The 18,746-nt window shown below is 39.2% G+C and overlaps 1 protein-coding gene across 2 annotated transcripts in view; it reads left to right on the plus strand.

Moving 5' to 3' along the window:
* Nucleotides 1-14,390: 14,390 nt before the first annotated feature.
* The window catches only part of PRMT9 (protein arginine methyltransferase 9), a 29,385-nt gene continuing 25,029 nt past the window's right edge, over nucleotides 14,391-18,746 (plus strand). For both annotated transcript variants that reach the window (XM_006209933.3, XM_072976047.1), the window contains exons 1-2: nucleotides 14,391-14,760; nucleotides 18,126-18,274. In XM_006209933.3, the coding sequence (XP_006209995.1) occupies nucleotides 14,572-14,760; nucleotides 18,126-18,274 (338 nt within the window). In that variant the 5' untranslated portion in view covers nucleotides 14,391-14,571. The remainder of the gene's footprint in view (nucleotides 14,761-18,125; nucleotides 18,275-18,746) is intronic.

Consider the following 18,746-nt stretch of genomic DNA (forward strand, 5'->3'; position numbering starts at 1 on the left):
CAACTGGAAGCAACAGGAAGAAGTGAAGTGACTCAGCTTCTGACTTCTTTAATACATCAGATACCTTGCTTAATAGGAGTATATACTCATGAAATGGTTTGTACAAGCAGCTCTCACTGAAGATTAGAAGATAAAAGCCTGTCAACATCTTTCAAATATTCCAGTAATGTGGTGCTTCAGGTCTGCCTTTTCCTCCAGAGGACAAATTCAGTAGTTCTTTTCCAAGTAAGCACCCACATTCCCAGTTCTCATGCTTGAGTAATTCTGAACTTTTTAATGAATGTGAATACTGAGGTTTCTGTTGTAAGAACTGAAGTGTTTTATCTATTTTAAAAATTATTTGGTTAAGTGAAAATTAGCAAAATGCGTTTACCTACATTTTTTTGGAATTTAGAACATTAACAAGTAATATCATAAGTGACACAGACGTTTGGTAAAGGGACCAGAGAGAAGTAAAGGGTCACCTGCAGTCTTTCTTTGAATACTTAGATTTTAGCGCTTGTGTAATTGCGGTGAGCTAATGAGAAGGGTCTGGGCAAACTAGTCATTGCTCTTTTTTACATTTGTCTACTGGACTTATCAGAAGCATTGAGCACAGACATAGGTGATTCATTCTCCCACTGTTCCTCCTCTGTGCTCTTTTTATAACACAGATGTGAGCATGTTTGGTTTCTCATTGTTTGACATTGGTAGCACAGCCCACAATGTTAATCATGTACAGATTTCCTGATATATATATAATATATCCATAATCCCTGACACATCATATATACTATATATGTGTGTGTAAATTTTATTTTTGAATCTTCTAGAACAAAATATCCTTAAAACTTTTCTCAGCATAAAATCGAAGCATGAAAATAGTTGCATTTTCAAGTATACAAATGATATGTTCCTCATTTTTGAATTTTTTATATACTTATCAAAATATTAAATAGAATATATACTTGCCTTTCTCATCTCTTCAAGCTTTGAAGCTTTCATCAGAAAAGCCTCTTTATAGCTTACACTTGAGATTTTGAGAGTAGTTTTTCTTCTAAGATGTGGTTTCTCACGTTCCCTCTCAGACTAAGCCCTGAAAGGGAAGGCAAAACGAGGCTTTCTTTGTGAACTATATCAATCAAAAATAGTATGGGGAAAATGCTTCTATAGAGCTTTCCTGAGCAGAATTTTCCTTCTCTCCTGTGTAGACCATTGCTTAACTCTTTTGTGACATTTGTAAATTTTTTATAAATAAGAGTTATTTTTGAAAGTTACTTAATAAAATAAATGTGTCTGATTATTAAGATGACTGTTGTTTCTGACAAATCTTTATTACAGTAATCCAGATATAACTATTCTAGCCACCTCAAGTTATATAGGATACTTATTTCTGAAATAATAACAGTTCCAGCCAGATGATTAAAAAAATGTGCACTGATATATTTTCAGATTTTGCACTGCAACTATCCTTTAAGAAACTATTACTTGTTGAGTGTTGTATCAGAGGAAAATACACACAATTATGCAAAAATGTTATTAGAAGACTCCTGACTTACAACTACGTATCTTTGTCAGGCTGGGTTTTCTTCATAAACTACTAAAACAACATATTGCACTGATAGATTGAGAAGATAAAAGAATTTTTGATTAAGTGAGCTATTAATAAGATTTGAAAATGTTAAACAATGCTATTCTTCTCAGGCCTGTTTTTTTCTGTTTTGGAAAATATAATTATTTTTCATAAAAATGTTATGTATGGTAATATCTAATGAATTTATCATTGCTATTTTAAAATAATTAATAAAGTATTTAACCCTATTAGATTTTAATATATTCAAGTGAATAAAATTTAAATAGAAATTGATTTCCTTTGTTTCAACTGTTTAATAAAAATGTTATTATGGGATATACTATGCTTTATACATTATGGTATTTATTATTTTCAGGAGAGAAATGGATACGATGTGTTATGAGACAAAGCTCTACCTTTTCTTTTCAATTGTCTTTATTAAAGGGACAATTGTATAGCTCTACTTGTATACTTATACTGTTTTTAATGTTTTCTTAATTAGTATTAACTGAATACCATATTTACAACTGAAGGTAATTTGACTATTTACATATTTGCACATCCAATAAAAATTTCAGGTTCATGTATATTTATTATATGCCATAGAGAAAAACAAAGATTTGCTATCAAATGATTCTCCTTATTACACTGTCTTTTGCTGCAAAGAACAATATGGAATTTCTACTCCTCCCTCCTGCCAATGTCATCAAACAAATGGCTTGAAACTGAGCACCTTAGCCTAAGAAAGAAAATTTTGAAACTGAAATTAAACATAACTTTCCTTTATCACAGAAGTTGATAAGGTATCCCATGAAGCTGTACCCCACCCCCATTCTTTATCCTTATTCCTTAGAATAGCACTAAGCGGTCTCCACATTTTTTTACGGTGATAAAATCCACTCTAGGATAATCTCTCCCTAGATCACTGAAGTACACAACTAAAGCAACCCAAAGGGGGAACAAAAGCACTAAAATAGTATCAAATAATCATCACCTTCTATATGCCAGGTGCTTTATATATAGTATTGTTAATCTCAAAATAACATACAAGGTAGGATCTATTATATTCATTTTTCAGATGAGGAAAGTAAGTTTCAAAATTCTGCCTGAGTCCAGGTTGTTAATAAGTGGTAGACCTGGAATTCAAACACACAACTGTGTACCTAGGTACTACTGATCACATGGTCAGAGACAATAAGTGTGAACAGGACTTGAAATCAAATCCTCTATATCCTGCTCTTTCCATTACACCAGGTACCTCATGGATAACTGACGTCACTGCAAGTAATAATAAAAATCACAGTATCCACAGAGTAGAAAGGCAACCTACAGAATGGAAGAAATATTTGCAAATTATATATCTGATAAGGGATTAATATCTAGAATATATAGAAAACTCCTAAAACTCACCACTGCCACCATCCAAAAAACCCCAATTTGAAAATCAGCAAAGACTTGAATAGACATTTCTCCAAAGAAGTTATATAAATGGCCAATAAGCACATGAAAAAAAAAAAGCTCAACAAAACTAATCATTAGGGAAATGCAATTTAAAATGAAAATGAGATACCACCTTCCACCCAGTAGAATAGTTAGCATAAAAAAACCAGAAAATAGCAAGCATGGGCAAGGATTTAGAGAAATTGGAACCCGTGTGCACTGTTGGTGGGGAAGTAAAAATGATACGCCTGCTGTTGGAAACAGTATGATGGTTCCTCAAAAAATTAAAAGTAGAATAACCATATGATCCAACAATTCCATTTCTGAGTATATATCCAAAAGAACTGCAAGCAGGGTCTCAAGGAGGTATTTTGTACATCTACGTTCATAGCAGCATTATTCACAACAGCTAAAACATGGAAGAAACCCAAGTGTCCAGTAATGGATGAATGGATAGGCAAAATGTGATATATGCATACAGTAGAATATTATTCAGCCTTAAAGAGGAAGAAAATTCTGACATATGCTACATGAATGAACCCAGAGGATATTACGCTAAATGAAATGAGACAGTCATAAAAAAACAAATACCATGTAATTTCACTTATATGGAGTACTTAGAGTAAGTAATCAAATTCATAGAAGCAGAAAGTAGAATTGTGGTTGCCAACAGCTGGGGAAAGGGTGGACTTGGGAATTATTGTTTAATGAGTATAGAGTTTCAGTTTTATACAATGAAAGGAGTTATGAGGATGATTGTAGGTGATGGTTGTACAATATTATGAAAATATTTAATGCCAATGAACTATGAACTTAAAAGTGGTTAAGATGGTAAATTTTATATATATTTTACCTCTATAAAAATTGGAAAAAAAATAGACCCCAGAGAGCTCCCTTTCTGTGCACATGCACCAAGAAAAGGCCATGTGAGGACAGAGCACGAAGGCGGCAGTCTGCAGGCCAGGAAGAGAGCCCTCACCAGAAATCAAATCAGCTGAATCTTGATCTTAAACTTCAGAATTGTGAGAAAATAAATTTCTGCTATTTAAGAAAAAAAAAATCAACAGTTACTGAGCTTTTATTATATCAGGCATTATTTCAAGTGCCTATGTGTAGCAACTCATAAAGTCCTCCAGACAATGCTATGAACCAAGTCCTTTTATTATCCTCATTTTACAAAAGAATGAACTGAAGCACAGAAAAGATTAACAGATTTGCCCAAGGTCCATGTTTATTCCTTCTTGTCTAATTTAGTACATTTGAGAATGTTGCCGTCTTATTGAAAGTCCTTTGGCAGTATTATGTATTTATTTGAAAAAAAAAATCACTCATTGCTTTAATGATCATTTCTCTACCGAAGACCACCAATTATGCATCTCTAGTCCGAATGTTAAACTGAGATTTGATTTACAAACTGTGTTTTTCTCAATATTGTCAAATCTATTGTCATCTTTTCCCAATGTCCATTTTTCTCTCAATTTGCCTAATTGCCCTATGTTTCATTTTTACTTAGTGCTTTATTTCATCACCAGCAATTTGTTCCAAACAATCCTTTTGTTTTTGAAAAAAAAAAAAAACCCTTAAGCCCCTCTTACTGCTATTCGCAGGGATGTTTTTCTAGTTCAGGTTTAAATTATCTCTTGCCAGAATTCTTCTACATTTTATCTTGCAACTGATGTCAGACTAATCTTCCAGTCTTCCAGAAATGTAAATTCTATCCTTTTCTTAAAAAATAAATAATATACTATACTGTTATTGCCTTCAGAATGAAGAGTCTCCCCTACATTATTTTCCAGTTTTGCATGATTTGGATCTGTTCCATACAATTTTATTTGCCACTGCTACTCAACTTAAACAACTGAATAGCTTTCTGTGGCGATAGCTTTCTGCACTCTCTCCATTTTGCTTCTGCTTGTGCTGGTATCTTCTCCTAGAAAAATACTGTTCCCTTCATTTAGGCATATCCCAAATACTACCCATTCCTCGAGACCTAGTTCAAGTACTATCACCTTCCTGAATGTCTATCCACTTCACCTAGTCATTTAAATACACTTTGATGCAATTTTTAGAGGAAGCAATAATGAAGAATTGGATTAAGGCTTGTATATTCTCTAATTTTTCAAACGTTAGTTTCTTCTCCAGAAATTGTAACCCTTGTCAGGCCATTTCCTCCCTTTCTAGCACTTTAAAAAGTTGAGATGTATTTCATGTAACATAAGTCACCATTTTAAAGCATATACTTCAGTAGTTTGTAGTATTTTCACTATGTTGTGCAACCACAACCACAGTCTAATCCCAGAACATCTTCATTATCCTATAAATAATCCTATACCCATTAGCAGTCAATCCATTACTTGCTCCTCACCATCCCCTGCCTCTAGCCCTGGGAAACCACTAATCTTTTTGTTACTGTAGATTTGCCCATTCTGGAATTTTACGTAAATGAAATCATACAATACACAGAATTTTTTTTAAGTTTTATTTTTTATTGAAGTGTAGTTGATTTACAGTATTAGTTTTAGGGGTACAGCAAAGCAATTCAATTATACATATATGTACATATATATATATATTTTTTCAGATTCTTTTCCATTAAAGGCTACTACAAGACACTGAATATAGTTTCTTGTGCTGTACAGTAGGTCCTTGTTGTTTATCTATTTTGTATATAGTAGTGTTTCTCTGTCAATCTCAAACTCCTAGTTTATCCCTCCCCTGCCCTTCCCCCTTGGTAACCACAGTTAATACATGGATTTTTTTTTTCTCAGCTAATTTCTCATCAAATTCTGCCAACTCTACCCCGCAAAAATATCTGAATCTGACATCGCTTTATCTCCACTATAGCCTAAATCACTGTAATTGATTACTCAGACTACTGCAACAGCCACAAACTGATCTCCCTGCTTTTACTCTTGGCTCCCCCCAAATTTATTCTCCACCAGCAGCCAGAGAGATACAGCAAGATAAGAAGCTAATGCTTAAAACACTGTGGCTCTCCATCGCACAGTGATGAAATATAAGTTCCTTATCACAGCCTGGAAAGTTGGGGTGGCCACTGCAATTTCTTAAACTAAGACAACAGTGAAGTTTGCAGCATCGATTGACTCTTCCTTTCATGAATGGTTTCTCTGTAGCATGCAGTGCTGTTTGATAGCATTTTACTTACAGTAGAATTTCTTACAAAATTGGAATCCATCCTCTCAAACTTTCCTAATGCAGCTGCTTTATCAACTAAGTTTAAGTAATATTCTAAATCCCATTTTCTGGTTCAACAAACTTCGTAGCATCTTCGCTAGTAGTTTCCATCTCAAGATGGAAATTTTTTTTTTGCTCATCTATAACAAGCAACTCCTCATCCATTAAAGTTTCATCATGAGATTGCTGCAATTCAGTCACATCTCCAGGCTCCATTTCTAATTCTAGTTCTTTTGCTGTTTCCACCGTATCTGCATTTACTTCCTTCACTGAAGTCTTGAACCCCTCAAAGTTACCCCTAAGGGTTGGAATCAAACTTCTTCTAAACTCCTGTTAATGTTGATATTTTAACTTCTTCCCATAAATCACAAACTCTCTTAATGACATTTAGAACTGTGAATCTTCCAGAAGATTTCCAACTGACTTTGTCCAGACCCATCTGAGGAATCACTATCCAAGGCAGCTATAGCTTTACAAAATGTATTTATTAAATAATAAGACTTGAAAGTGGGAATTAATCCTTGATGCATGGACTGCAGAATGGACACTGTTAGCAGGCACAACACTGTTGAAAACAACACTAATTTTGTTATACATCTCCACCAGGACTCTTGGGTGACCAGGTTCATTGTTGGTGAGCAGTAATATTTTGAAAGGATTTTTGTTTTTTCTGAGTAGTGTCTCAACATTGGGGTTAGAATATTCAGTAACCTATCTTGTGAACAGATGTGCTATCATCCAGGGCTTGCTGTTCCACTTGCAGAGCACAAGCAGAGTAGAGTTAGCATAATTCTTAAGGGTTCTAGGATTTTCAGAATATTAAGGAGCATTGGCTTTAAGCCACCAGCTTGTGTTGGCCCCAAGAGTCAGTCTGTCCTTTGAAGCTCTGAAACCAGATACTGACTTCTCCTCTCTAGCTATGAAAAGTTCTAGATGGCATCTTCTTCCACTATAAGGCTGATTCACTGACATTAAAAATCTGTTTGGTGTAACCACCTTCATGAGTTATCGTAGCTAGATCTTCTGGGTAACTTGCTGCAGCATCTACAATACTACTTGCTCCTTCACCTTGTACTTACTTTCCTCAAACTTCATGAACAAACCTCTGCTAGCTACAGACTTTTCTTCTGCAGCTCCCTCACCTCTCTTAGCCTTCACAGAGTTGAACAGAACTAGGGTATTGCTTTGGATTAGGCTCTGGCTTAAGGGAACGTTCTGGCTGGTTTGATCTTCTGTCCTGACCACCAAAACTTTCTCTGTATCAGCAATAAGGCTGTTTTGCTTTCTTATCATTTGTGTGTTCACTGGAGGAGGACTTTTCATTTCCTTCGAGAACTTCTCCTTTGCACTCCCAGCTTGGCTCACTGACACAGGAGGCCTAGCTTTTAGCCTGTCTCAGCTTTCAACATGCCTTCCTCACTAAGCTTAATCATTTCTAGCTTTTGTTTTACAGTGAGACACGTGATTCTTCCTTTCACTTGAACACTTAGATGCCATCGGAGGACTATTAATTGGCCCAATTTCAATATTGTTGTGTCTCAGAGAATAGGAAGGCCAGAGGAAAGGGAGAGAGATGGGGAATAGCCAGGTGATGGAGCAGTCAGAACACACACGCCATTTATTATGTTCTCTGTTTTATATGGGCATGGTTCATGGCACCCTAAAACAATTACAATAGTAACATCAAAGATCACTGGTCACAGATTAGCATAAGAAGTATAATAATAATGAAAAAGTTAGAAATACTGTGAGAATTACTAAAATGTGACAGAGACACGAAGTGAGCAAATGCTGTTGGAAAAATAGACTTGCTCTACTTGAGATTGCCACAAACCTTCAGTTTGTAAAGGATGCAGTATCTGTGGAGTGTGATAAAGTGAAACATAATAAAATGAGGTATGCCTGTATCCAGAACCAAAAAATCTTCCAGTCTTTGCAGAGGGCCTATGTGTGCTTGCTGTGGCCGGCTTTCAACACTTGCTGGACACCTTACAACTCTACCTTAGACTTTATTTCCTGCTTTCTTAGAGCCTTCAGGGCAGCAGGAGGTGAAAGGTTTTTCTGGGTCTTTCCTGAGCATGCACACAGCCCTAAGAATGAGTTTGGCCTTCTACAGTCTCAGGACTTTGTCAGTTTTGTAAGTTCTTACAGGACACTCATTCCCAGTCTTTCCTCACAAGCTTTTTGTTTAGTCTACTGTTTGCCCCAGCTATTAACTGACCACCTCAGGCAGCAGCAGCCTATATGACATCAGACTTGTAAATATTTTCAACCAACACCCTTGGGATGGACCTTTAGCACTAGGCTGGTTTGGAGTTAGGCAAAATAAAGACATGCCTTTGAGCCATCATTCTAGGGCACCACCAGGCAGATCAGAGCAAATAATCACAATTCTTTTCTCACTCTGGTACCATTTTACGAATAAGTAAATTCAGGTATAGAAGTAAGTAACTTAACTTGTTCAAGATACCTGGGTGGTAAGTGGCAGGGCTAGTATTCAAATTCAGACAGTCTGGCTTCAGTATTTGATCTCACAATCACTGAGCTACAGTATCTCCTTCAAAGCAGGTCTTCCAGAGTCCTCCAATGCAAAGGGTGTAGAAGGCCTATTACAGCAAGCCTAGACTGGGACCGGGGCTCAGTCTTTTCAAAGTCAATTTGTCTCATCTCTACCATGTGAAAAGAAAGCCTGTACTTTGATTGTCTACCTCCCCCAAGATTGCTACAAAAGTTGTTGATGCGGTATCCTTATCAATTCATTACTTCTAATGTTCAATTCTAATTGGCTCAACTATTTCATTTTGCCCAGGGAGGACACTGCAAGTAGCCAATCTTGGGGCTTTTAGCCACTGAGGAACCAAAGACCTTTAATTTCTTTACTCAAATAATACATTCTAAACCAAACAACCTCAGTGTTTTGTTTTGTTTTTTAAATAGTTAAACCTATACATTCAACATGACTCTTACCTCCCCCTTTCTAAGGGAGATCTTTAATTAGGATTTAGAACTATTCTCCATACAAATACTTTAAAAAAAAGTTTACAATACACAGGTATAGATGTTAGGGAGTCATTAAATGGGAAATTTGCTTTTTAGATGGTTCTAGCTACAGCATGGAAGATGAAAGATCAATTTTAAGGGGTATATGCCTGAAGGCTGGATGATAAAAAAAGGCCATTATGATAGACAAGGCAAAAGATCAAAAGAAGATGAATGCAGGCAGTAGTAATAAGCATTGACAGGAGAGAGCAGAGTTTTAAAAATTTAGGAAGAGTCAAACTTGGTAATTTTGCTGGTTATTTTCCATTTGCCCCACAGAACCATTTTCTACCTTTCTCTGCCCTTCTCTGTACCCTGTAGAATGGCTGACTCTACAGACTGAATCATCCAAGGTCCCGTACTGGCTGGCTTTGGATTGGGCTCTTTTAAAAGGAGGCAGGTAAGAGACTGGCAGGCAGGGGGATTCTCTCCTCTGCTTGTGGCCACACTTGTATTTAGGTGGCCCCTCTTCCACAGCTACAGCTCTTTCTGGGTTCTGGTAATTCAGTCCTCTCCTTCTGCCTCTTCAGGACAAGGGATGGTAATAGCTTCCAGCTGTTGCTGGTCTCTGGGTACCTCATAAATCTTGATGACTCCCTTAATTTCCCTGACCTCCATAAATAGTTCTTTGGTTAAATTCTCTTTAATTAATAAGCCTTTTAAGTCTTTTTTCTGCAGGGACCTGGACTAGTAGTGACTGATGGGGAGTGGGGAGAGGAGTACAAAGAGTTGAGGTGACTCCCAGGTTTAGATTCTTTTCTGTCAAATGGATTTTTAGCATTTTCCTGAATGCTTTGTGAGGACACGCTCTGTTCAGATTATTTGGAATCTATCCCTAGCACCAACAATTTGATTGGCATTCTCAGCAGGAGATTTAGGCAGTTTCTCCAGAACCAAGTATGGTGCCTGGTGTAGAGGAGCATTCAATAAACGGATTTTCTCTCTCATTGTCTGTGAACTCTCCTGTCACATTATTATAGGCCCTTGTGCACTCAGATTTTGAACTCAGCATTGGTCTGGCCATTGTTAGTTTTATATCTAACTTTGAGTTCTAGATTTTAAAATGTGTATGGAACAGTTAAAAAGGGCTTTGTAAAACAACAACAAAAAATCCTAACTGTAGTGATTTTTTTTAATTGAAGAAATTAGGAATATTTAGCAGTGAGAACGCATTAATGCAAATTCCAATACCAAGCAGTTGGCCGAGGGCTGTAGTGTTTTCTTGGCCCAATTACAAAATTTTCTCTCCAACAATTCAATATGATGAACACTCTATTCTTCACCATATCACAATCACTTCAACTCAAAAGAATTTAGTTGAGGGAATCTTCACAATTCTTGTTAAGCCATAAACAAAAATACATCTCCACTGCCTACACTGCCTTTATGCCTACACTGCATACCCTACTTACTTCAAATATCCTAACCACCCCTATAGAAGCCTGCCCTGTATCCTGCACCCCTAGAGTGCACATTAGACTCACCAGGGAGCTCTTTAAAAATACTCATGCCCAGACTCCACCCCAGGCCAATTAAATCAGCATCTCTGGGTAAGAGACCCAGACATAGATATTGTTTAAAAGCTTCCTCCAATGATCCTAAAATGCACAGAGTTGAGAACAAGGCTCCAAACCATAAAGTAAAGCAAACAAGATCACACAAAAAGATATACATATACACAGAAGGTATAAACGCAAGATACTTTGTGTCCAGTAAGCTGTTTATCCCTTGTTAATGAACTTCCTAGGAGCTCCCCCCATCCACCCCTGGGCCGTTAACCTTCAACTTCTGCACATTGGAAAGTTGACTGAGAGCCCTTTAGTTGGTTTTGCTTCCTTGTTTGACATATGTGGTTTGTTGACAAGCTGCCCAGAACATAGTAAAAAAACAACCACAATTAAACCTGCCTGAGTCAGCGGTGGTTTTCCCCAACAGTGAGGTTTTTCTTAGAACCCTAAAAGAGGATAAAAAAAATGAGCATATAAATGAAGGAATCAAACAGACTCACAGGTAATTAAAGACCACAGTTTTGGTTGTGGAAGGCTGTTGTGAATAGAGGAGTGATGCCCTCAATATTTTTAAATAAATCTTTGACTAAGTTTCAAGAAATAAAATCTACATTTGGCATTTGTTTTTCATCCTACTTCAGGGTTCTTCCTGATGGAAAACAGGGCTCTTTTGAAAGGAGTGAAAGCTGATGACAATACATACAGTTAACCTTCAGTAAATCTGCATAAACTTGAGCAAATCTAAGTCTCAGGAATGAGGTGATAGAGGAAAATAGTAATTAAAATGTATTTTTTCAGTTTCTTATAGTGAACAAATGTCCCAGACTGTGTCAGTTTCATTAAAAAAAATGATCTACCCTATGTAGTGTCTAAGCTATAATAAATGACAAAGAAATGCAAATAACCTGTGATTTCTTCAACTAGAATAATCACATTGGAACTTGGTGAGACCCAGCAGCTCACAAAGTTATCTGAAGTATTTCACAAGGGGCAGGAAGCATCTCTTGCACACTTCTAGCAGTGGTCACTGCCCACAGGTTGATACTGTGGATGATGAAACAACCCAAGCTGGCTTCTTTTACTTCTCCTCTGTCCTTTCCCCACTTCCTGCCAAGTTTTTCCTCCATCTCAGCCTATATTAACTTGGTAATAATATGTTCACTTTAAGGTTCATGTAGTCTAGATGCTTTAGGTGGTCCGGTTATCTCAACAAACCAAACAGACCGAAAAACAAAACAAGGCAAAACAAGACAAAAGAAACTTTGCCCTGGGCGGGTGGGCAAAGCACACCTTAGAGTACCAGATAATCTGTAAAGTGAAGTAATTCAGCAGAAGCAGGGACTCACAGTGGTGACTAGAATGATGAAGTCTAAGTGCTTCCCCCACAACAAAAATCTCTGGAGAGAAAGACTGGGAGTTCTCCCTCTGCTTCCTGGAGGGAGATTCCAGAAAATTAAATTTGACTTTTAAAGGATATGAGTTGTAGAGACTTCTGATCAAATGCTTAAAAAGGTATTAGGAATCTAATTTTTATTTTACTACCCTAGCTAGGTTTTTAAGTGACTCTAGATAATGCTAACAATACATAGCTGTAAATATGTCTATATTATATATAAAATGCCTTTATATCTAGCATCTCATATGATGGTTATATCATTCTTGTGCCCAAAGTAGGAAAGGTAGCTTTGTTAGCCCTTTTTACAAACAATCGTTCTTTTTTTCCCCTGTAGGTACCCAATTTATTCATAAAATAATACAGTTTAAATACTTACTACTTTTTTCAGACTTTTTTTTCCCCTTCCTACAAATAATGACTCTTGAGAGGTTCTTGAATGGGCCAGCTTAGACTAGAATGCACTTTGCACTTTTTTTTTCAGTCCAGTGGTCTTTTTGTGTTCGACTACATCCTACTAGCACTAGAGTCTTTAGCATTTCAGTTGCGTGAGGTGGTGGAAGAAATTTGCACATATTGAGGTGTGGAGAACTCATTCTGGCTTACACATGATTTAACTTAAGCTTTATGCTAACTAGAAAAGCCTGTTTTGTGGCCTATTAAACATACATTGTACAGCTGTTTTCACCATTAAAGGAAAGGATGCATTAACCAGAAGAAAAATGTCCCTTCTGCAGATAGAGATAAATGTCTCCCTTCCTGGAACATCAAGGCTAGTACTCCTTTGATATAGCTCCATACTGACTTTTTAGGTACTTGCTGAAGAAACTTGAAGGGGTGTACCCCAGTCATGTGCCTTGTTCTGACAAGATACAAAACCTGAAACCATGTTTCCTTGGAACAGTTCCTCAGAGCTATTCCTGAGAACTGTTTGTTCTCGGTTGGGCTCAAAAGAAACTCTTATCACAGAATGATTATTGATGATTCCCCTTGACATATGGAAATCCTGTAAAGTTCAAGTGTAAATTTAGTAGAGAAAGTAGCAACTGAGAATGAGAGGGAAATGAGGACCATAACTGCTTGCGAAAGTCTATATGTAAAACCTAGGAGTGGGAGGATGTCATTTCCATTAAAATGAAAAAATATGAGTCCTTACGTTGAGCCAGACTCTGCTAGGTGCAAAGTTACAGTGGTTAAGGACAGATTCTATCTTTGAGGATCTTTCTGACTAGGAGAGCAGGTCACAATCTAGTGATCTGGATTTGAAGAACTGGTTAGGGTTTGCATAGGTATATGCTCAGAGGAAGGGTGGGTCAGATAATTTCAACAGAGAAAGCAAAAAGGCATGTAAATGATGAACTCTGAGAATGCAAGGAGCCCTAAAGTTAGCGTCTGATACGCAAAATGTTCAATTTTCTGTTTCTTGTTAAGTAAAACAGTCACCAGTAACATGTATAAAACCGGTGACACATATGACTTCTTTTTAGCTGTACTTCCTATGCAATCCACACCCCACCCCTTTAAAGTTCCCAATCTATCCCTTAGAGGTTACACTTGAACGTAGAGAAACTTTTTCTATGCATTCATATAACCACTATACACGGAGCAGTGAAATAAACCCTAAGCTCGTTTTGAAGAAAACTGAACAGGTACTCGGGGACTCGGGTTTGAGCCACGCCTACGCCACGAACTGCTGGGTGATCTCGGGCTAGTATCCTCTCAGGATGCTCCTCTCACCGTCTGTAAGATAAGGAGGTCCAAAAGTCCACCCCACAGGGTTTTGTGAGGATGACTTAAAATAATGCCAGTGAAAGCATTTCCTCCACCACATCTAGGGGCTTCTGTTCTCCTCGGGTTCTTTCCACTCTCACTACTCTGACTTTTGGTGCATCCAGACCCACAGGCATTAAGCAACACCATAAACGTTTGCCTGACCGCCTCTCCTCATACCCACACACGTCCCTCGCGGGCGGGTGCAGCTTTGCGCTGACGGGGTCGGCCGAGTGAGGTCTAGAAGCCGAAGTCACACACTCCTGAAGGCCATGAGGAGATATAGAAAGCTCGGGATTCAGCCGGAGAAACAAGCCGGGCGGGAGCCAGACAGACACCATTAGGGGAAAGGGCTCCTAGGCGCACGCGCAGTGGCCGCCCCGCTCCTGCCCTCCCGCGGGAGGGGCGGGCGCGACGTACTCACGTCGGGCGCGCTGACGTCGGAGTAGCGTGCGCCGCCGGCCGGTGGGGGCCGCCGGTAGGGGATGGGGGCGGGCTTCTGCCTCGCGGAGGTGGGCACGCTCGCCGCGGCAGAGAGATCACTTCCCTGTACCAGTCCTCGCGCTCCAGTTAGTCCTATGAAAGTGTAGGCATCCAGGCAGTTGGCTCGTTCCGATTACCGAAGCACTCTCCCTTCGGTGATAGGAGCGCAGGGTTTGGGCGGTGACTCGGCCATGCCGAACTCGCGATCCAGGCCCCGCCAGGGCGCTGGGAGTGGCGCGGGGGCAGCCGGGCGAGACGAGCTGGTGTCGCGGTCCTTGCAGAGCGCAGAGCACTGCCTGGGCGCCCAGGACTTCGGCACCGCCTATGCCCACTACCTGCTCGTGCTCAGCCTGGCGCCGGAGCTGAAAGACGATGTGAAGGTGAGGAGAGCCCTTCTTTCTCTTGCTGCAGGCAGAGGGATCCTCTGTTGTTCTCGTATACGTAAATACATACGTAAATAAATTGGGAGGGGGACTGTGAGTGGCTATTTAATATTTACTGTTCACTCTTGATTCTTTTCTTTTGTTCATAGCCACAACCAGCCTATCAGAAAATACTGTTTGCTCTGTGTATCCAGAGCCATATCACTTCCTACTTTCTCTTTTACTGCCTTGGTTCAAGCTTCAGTCATCAACTGCTGACTTCCGCCATAGGCTCAGGTTCCAATCTAGGCTTTCTCCTGCAGTTTACCTCAACACCGCCAGCGTGAGCTTTTCCGAACAGAAGGCAGATGATGTCATTTCTCTATCTCAAAACTTACATTTCAATTGCAGTTCGAAAGGTTTTGTTGCAAGTGAGGCCTCAGGTGATCTTCTGTGGCCTCCTACGTCTAATTCTAGCAAGTCCCTGCTCTAGGGCCTTTGCACTTGTCTATTCTGTTAGGTGGAAGGAAATGTGGGTTTCTGTAGTTGAATTAAGTTCGGAATTAAAGTAATCATTCGATGATGCATTCTTTAAGTTTCATTTATTGGATTTTTTTGGGACAGTTATTCTGTTGAAATGCTGTACATTTTTGTCAAGTTATTCTAGAATCTTAATTTCAAAATGTGATTTAATTTACCTTTGCATTCAGTTTCCAGCCTGAAGCTGCTTTGCTTTATTTCACCCAAGGTTTCTCAACCTCAGCACTGTTGGTATTTTGGATGAGATCTGTGTTGTGGAAAGCTGTCTTGTGCATTGTAGTATGTTTAGCAGCATCCCTGACCTCTACCCAGTAGATATCAGTAACATCTAGACATCTGTAGTTCACATAAATTTAGGGTAAATTTCAAGACCAGCTGGCCTCAAGGAGGAGAAAGTGTTATGCTGAGATACAGTTTGCTCATCTTGGTAGGCAGAAGTGGAATAATGGATCCATCCAATTGCTGTTTCCTTAAATCTTTGTTCCTTAGCTCCCTCTTGTAAAACAGGGACAATACTTTTTTTTAATATTTAGTGTGTAGTAAAAGTAGATCTAAAGTTTGTATTTCAATGCTGGGTGTTCAGTAGGGTTAAGTACCTAGCTGTTCCCTGCAGAACAGTCTCGTGTTTCTTTGCATGGGCCTCTGCAAAAGAGCTTTCTCTTTAATCTTATTTCCTGCTTCTCCCTCTACTCCCCGTACCCACACTTCAGCCACACCAAGGGACATAACTATAAACTCCCTGATCCACTTAATATAATCTGTGTTTTTTTACCCCCTCACACTCTAGAATCTTCTTCCTTATCCTTGTTGCTCTAGTAAACTACATCAAAATTCAGTTTCTGGTATTAACTCTCCTGTATAAAATATGTGCAGATGATATAAAATTTTTCACGAGAAAGCTGAAATGACTACGGCCTTCCCTTTTCCCACTGGGTTGCAGTGTGGAGACTGTCTGGAGGGAGGGGTAGTTGGAGCTAGGGTGACAGTGGGAAGGCTGTTGCTGTAGTCCAGCAAGTGGTTACAAGGGCTGTGTTGCAACAGTCCTGGGAGAGGAGGTGACACACTTAAAGCTATTGAGAGAGAATTGGCTGGGTTTGAAATCAGTAGTATTGGAGTTAAGGTAGCATTATAAGGTGACTTCATGGTCTGAGGTTAGATGGTTCCTTAACCTTATATCCTATGTGAGAGAATATGATGGGTTCAGTTTAGAATATTTTGAATTTTTTCAAAATTGTGTGTTAAATTTCTCTCTATGAAGCCTCTGTGAGGACAAGAACAGGATATATGTTGATTATTGCTATTCTTTGCACACTGATCAGGAAGCATTTGAGTTGAGCTAAATTTGAGATGGCTGAGGGTACAATCCCTGGTTGAGATTGTTGCCGGTAGATGTAACTGGTTTCCAGGTTCTTGTCCCGTCCCAGAAAGAATTCAGAGACAAACATGGAGATTAAGAAAGTAAAGTGAGGATTTATTAAGGGAGGGACAGTACATCTCAAGGGGAGAGCACGCAGGCTTAGGTGAGCAACTGCCCGGAGTTTCTTTGACAGCTTTGTTACATAGGGTATAAAAATGAATGGGCAGAATATTCATTAGGGAGGAAATGGTCTGCGGTCATATTTCCTGATTTTTATCCCAACTCCACCTTCCCAAAGGGAGGAGGGATTTTTGTCCTTATTTAGTCTGGATCGGAAGTGTCAGTGTCAGTGCATGATGGGTACTTCTAATCTGCAAGGCTAATTTTATTGAAATGAGGGCACAATGAGAAAAAGGTTACATTTGGACACTGGAGATTCCTACTTTTTCCAACCTTTCTTTGTTGGCCTCCAGGCTGCTCATCACCCTCAAGGTTCTGACTGCTTATCAGCCCGGAGGTTCCTGCTTTTTTTCTCTGCACAGGGACCTCTGGTGCTTACATAATGTATAGTTTCCTGCATTGGGTCTCTGCCCCTCCTTTCTGCCCAATTCCTGCCATTTGGTCTGTGTCCCCCTTTCTCTGGTCATATCTAGCTATCTGCCTGCTCTAACAAGATGACTAATAAGGGATTGTTTCTATGGGTCTGAGATTCAGAAGAGAGGGTCTTCATATGATATCATGTACATGCAGAATTTTTAAAAAAGTGACATGAACTTATTTACAAAACAGAAACAGACTCACTGACATAGAAAACAAACTTATGGTTACCAGGGGAGAAGGGGTGGGATGGAGGGTAAACTGAGAGTTTGGCATTTGCAGATACTATATACTATATATAAAATAGATAAACAACCAGGTCCTACTGTACAGCACAGGGAACTATGTTCACTACCTTATAATGCCCTATAATGAAAAAGAATATGAAAAGGAATATATGTGTATGACTGAATCACTGTGCTGTACACCAGGGACTAGTACAACATTGTAAACTGACTATACTTCAATAAAAAAATAAATAAAACAGAAGAGAGGGTGTTGATTGGAGATGTAGGGGTAGCATCCATCAATACATAGGTGATAGGTAGTGCCTTGGGGATGCATAAGAAAAGAGAAGGGGGTCAAGGACATACTCGTAAAAAATAGGAACCCACAAAAAAATGGAGGTAGAGAATATGATACGGCAGCCAAGTACGGAGAGAGTAGAGGGTGGTCATACTGTCTTAATTCTGCATGTTACTGCCAAGTAGGTGGTAAAATCTGTTCATTTACGTATTGTTTATTTAGCAGACAGGGCCTATTCTAAATTAAACTCAAGGTGATTTTCATCTATAATTAAGATTTGTTCTCTGTGGCATCTTCAACCAGTGTTGAATATTCTTTCACCATTTATGTTATTGACTCATTTGCTGTTTTCTTCTTTGTAAAGGAAACTTTTCAGTACACGCTCTTCAGATGGGCTGAAGAACTTGATGCTCTCAGTCGAACACAAGACTTACTCGGTTGCTATGAGCAAGCCTTGGAGCTGTTTCCTGATGACGAAGTGATTTGCAATAGTATGGGGGAGCATCTCTTCAGGTGTGTAGTGACTTCAGTAGTACTTACCCGTTAAGAGTTACTCTGTACCAGTCTGGATTGGGTAAATCGTAGTACAGTCATTTGAACAGAGACAGTTTAATATAAAGAATTATAAACTATAACAGAGGATCAGAGTAATGAAGGACTGAGTAGTGAGAAGTCAGAGCACTCAAAGGAATACAGGGATAGCAGATATAATATGTAATAATGTTATATCATACACTAGGTAGTAGCTGCTGCCCCTGGGGCTGAGACAGAGTAGTCATGGAAGCGTTCCCTCCAGTGGGCTGACATCCAGACCTTGTTGGAGGGGACGTCGCCGTGGTTCACAGGGTGGCAGGGAAGCCATTGTGGGGCCTTGCCGGAGAACTTGTTGTAAACCTCTTCTCTGGCACTTGCTGGAGATTTGCCGTTGGGATTTCTGTCTACTCTCCATAGACATTTCATAAATAGAAGAACTGGTAAAGCCCCC

This window comes from Vicugna pacos, chromosome 2 (genome assembly GCF_048564905.1).
Source record: "Vicugna pacos chromosome 2, VicPac4, whole genome shotgun sequence".
Lineage (NCBI taxonomy): Eukaryota > Metazoa > Chordata > Mammalia > Artiodactyla > Camelidae > Vicugna > Vicugna pacos.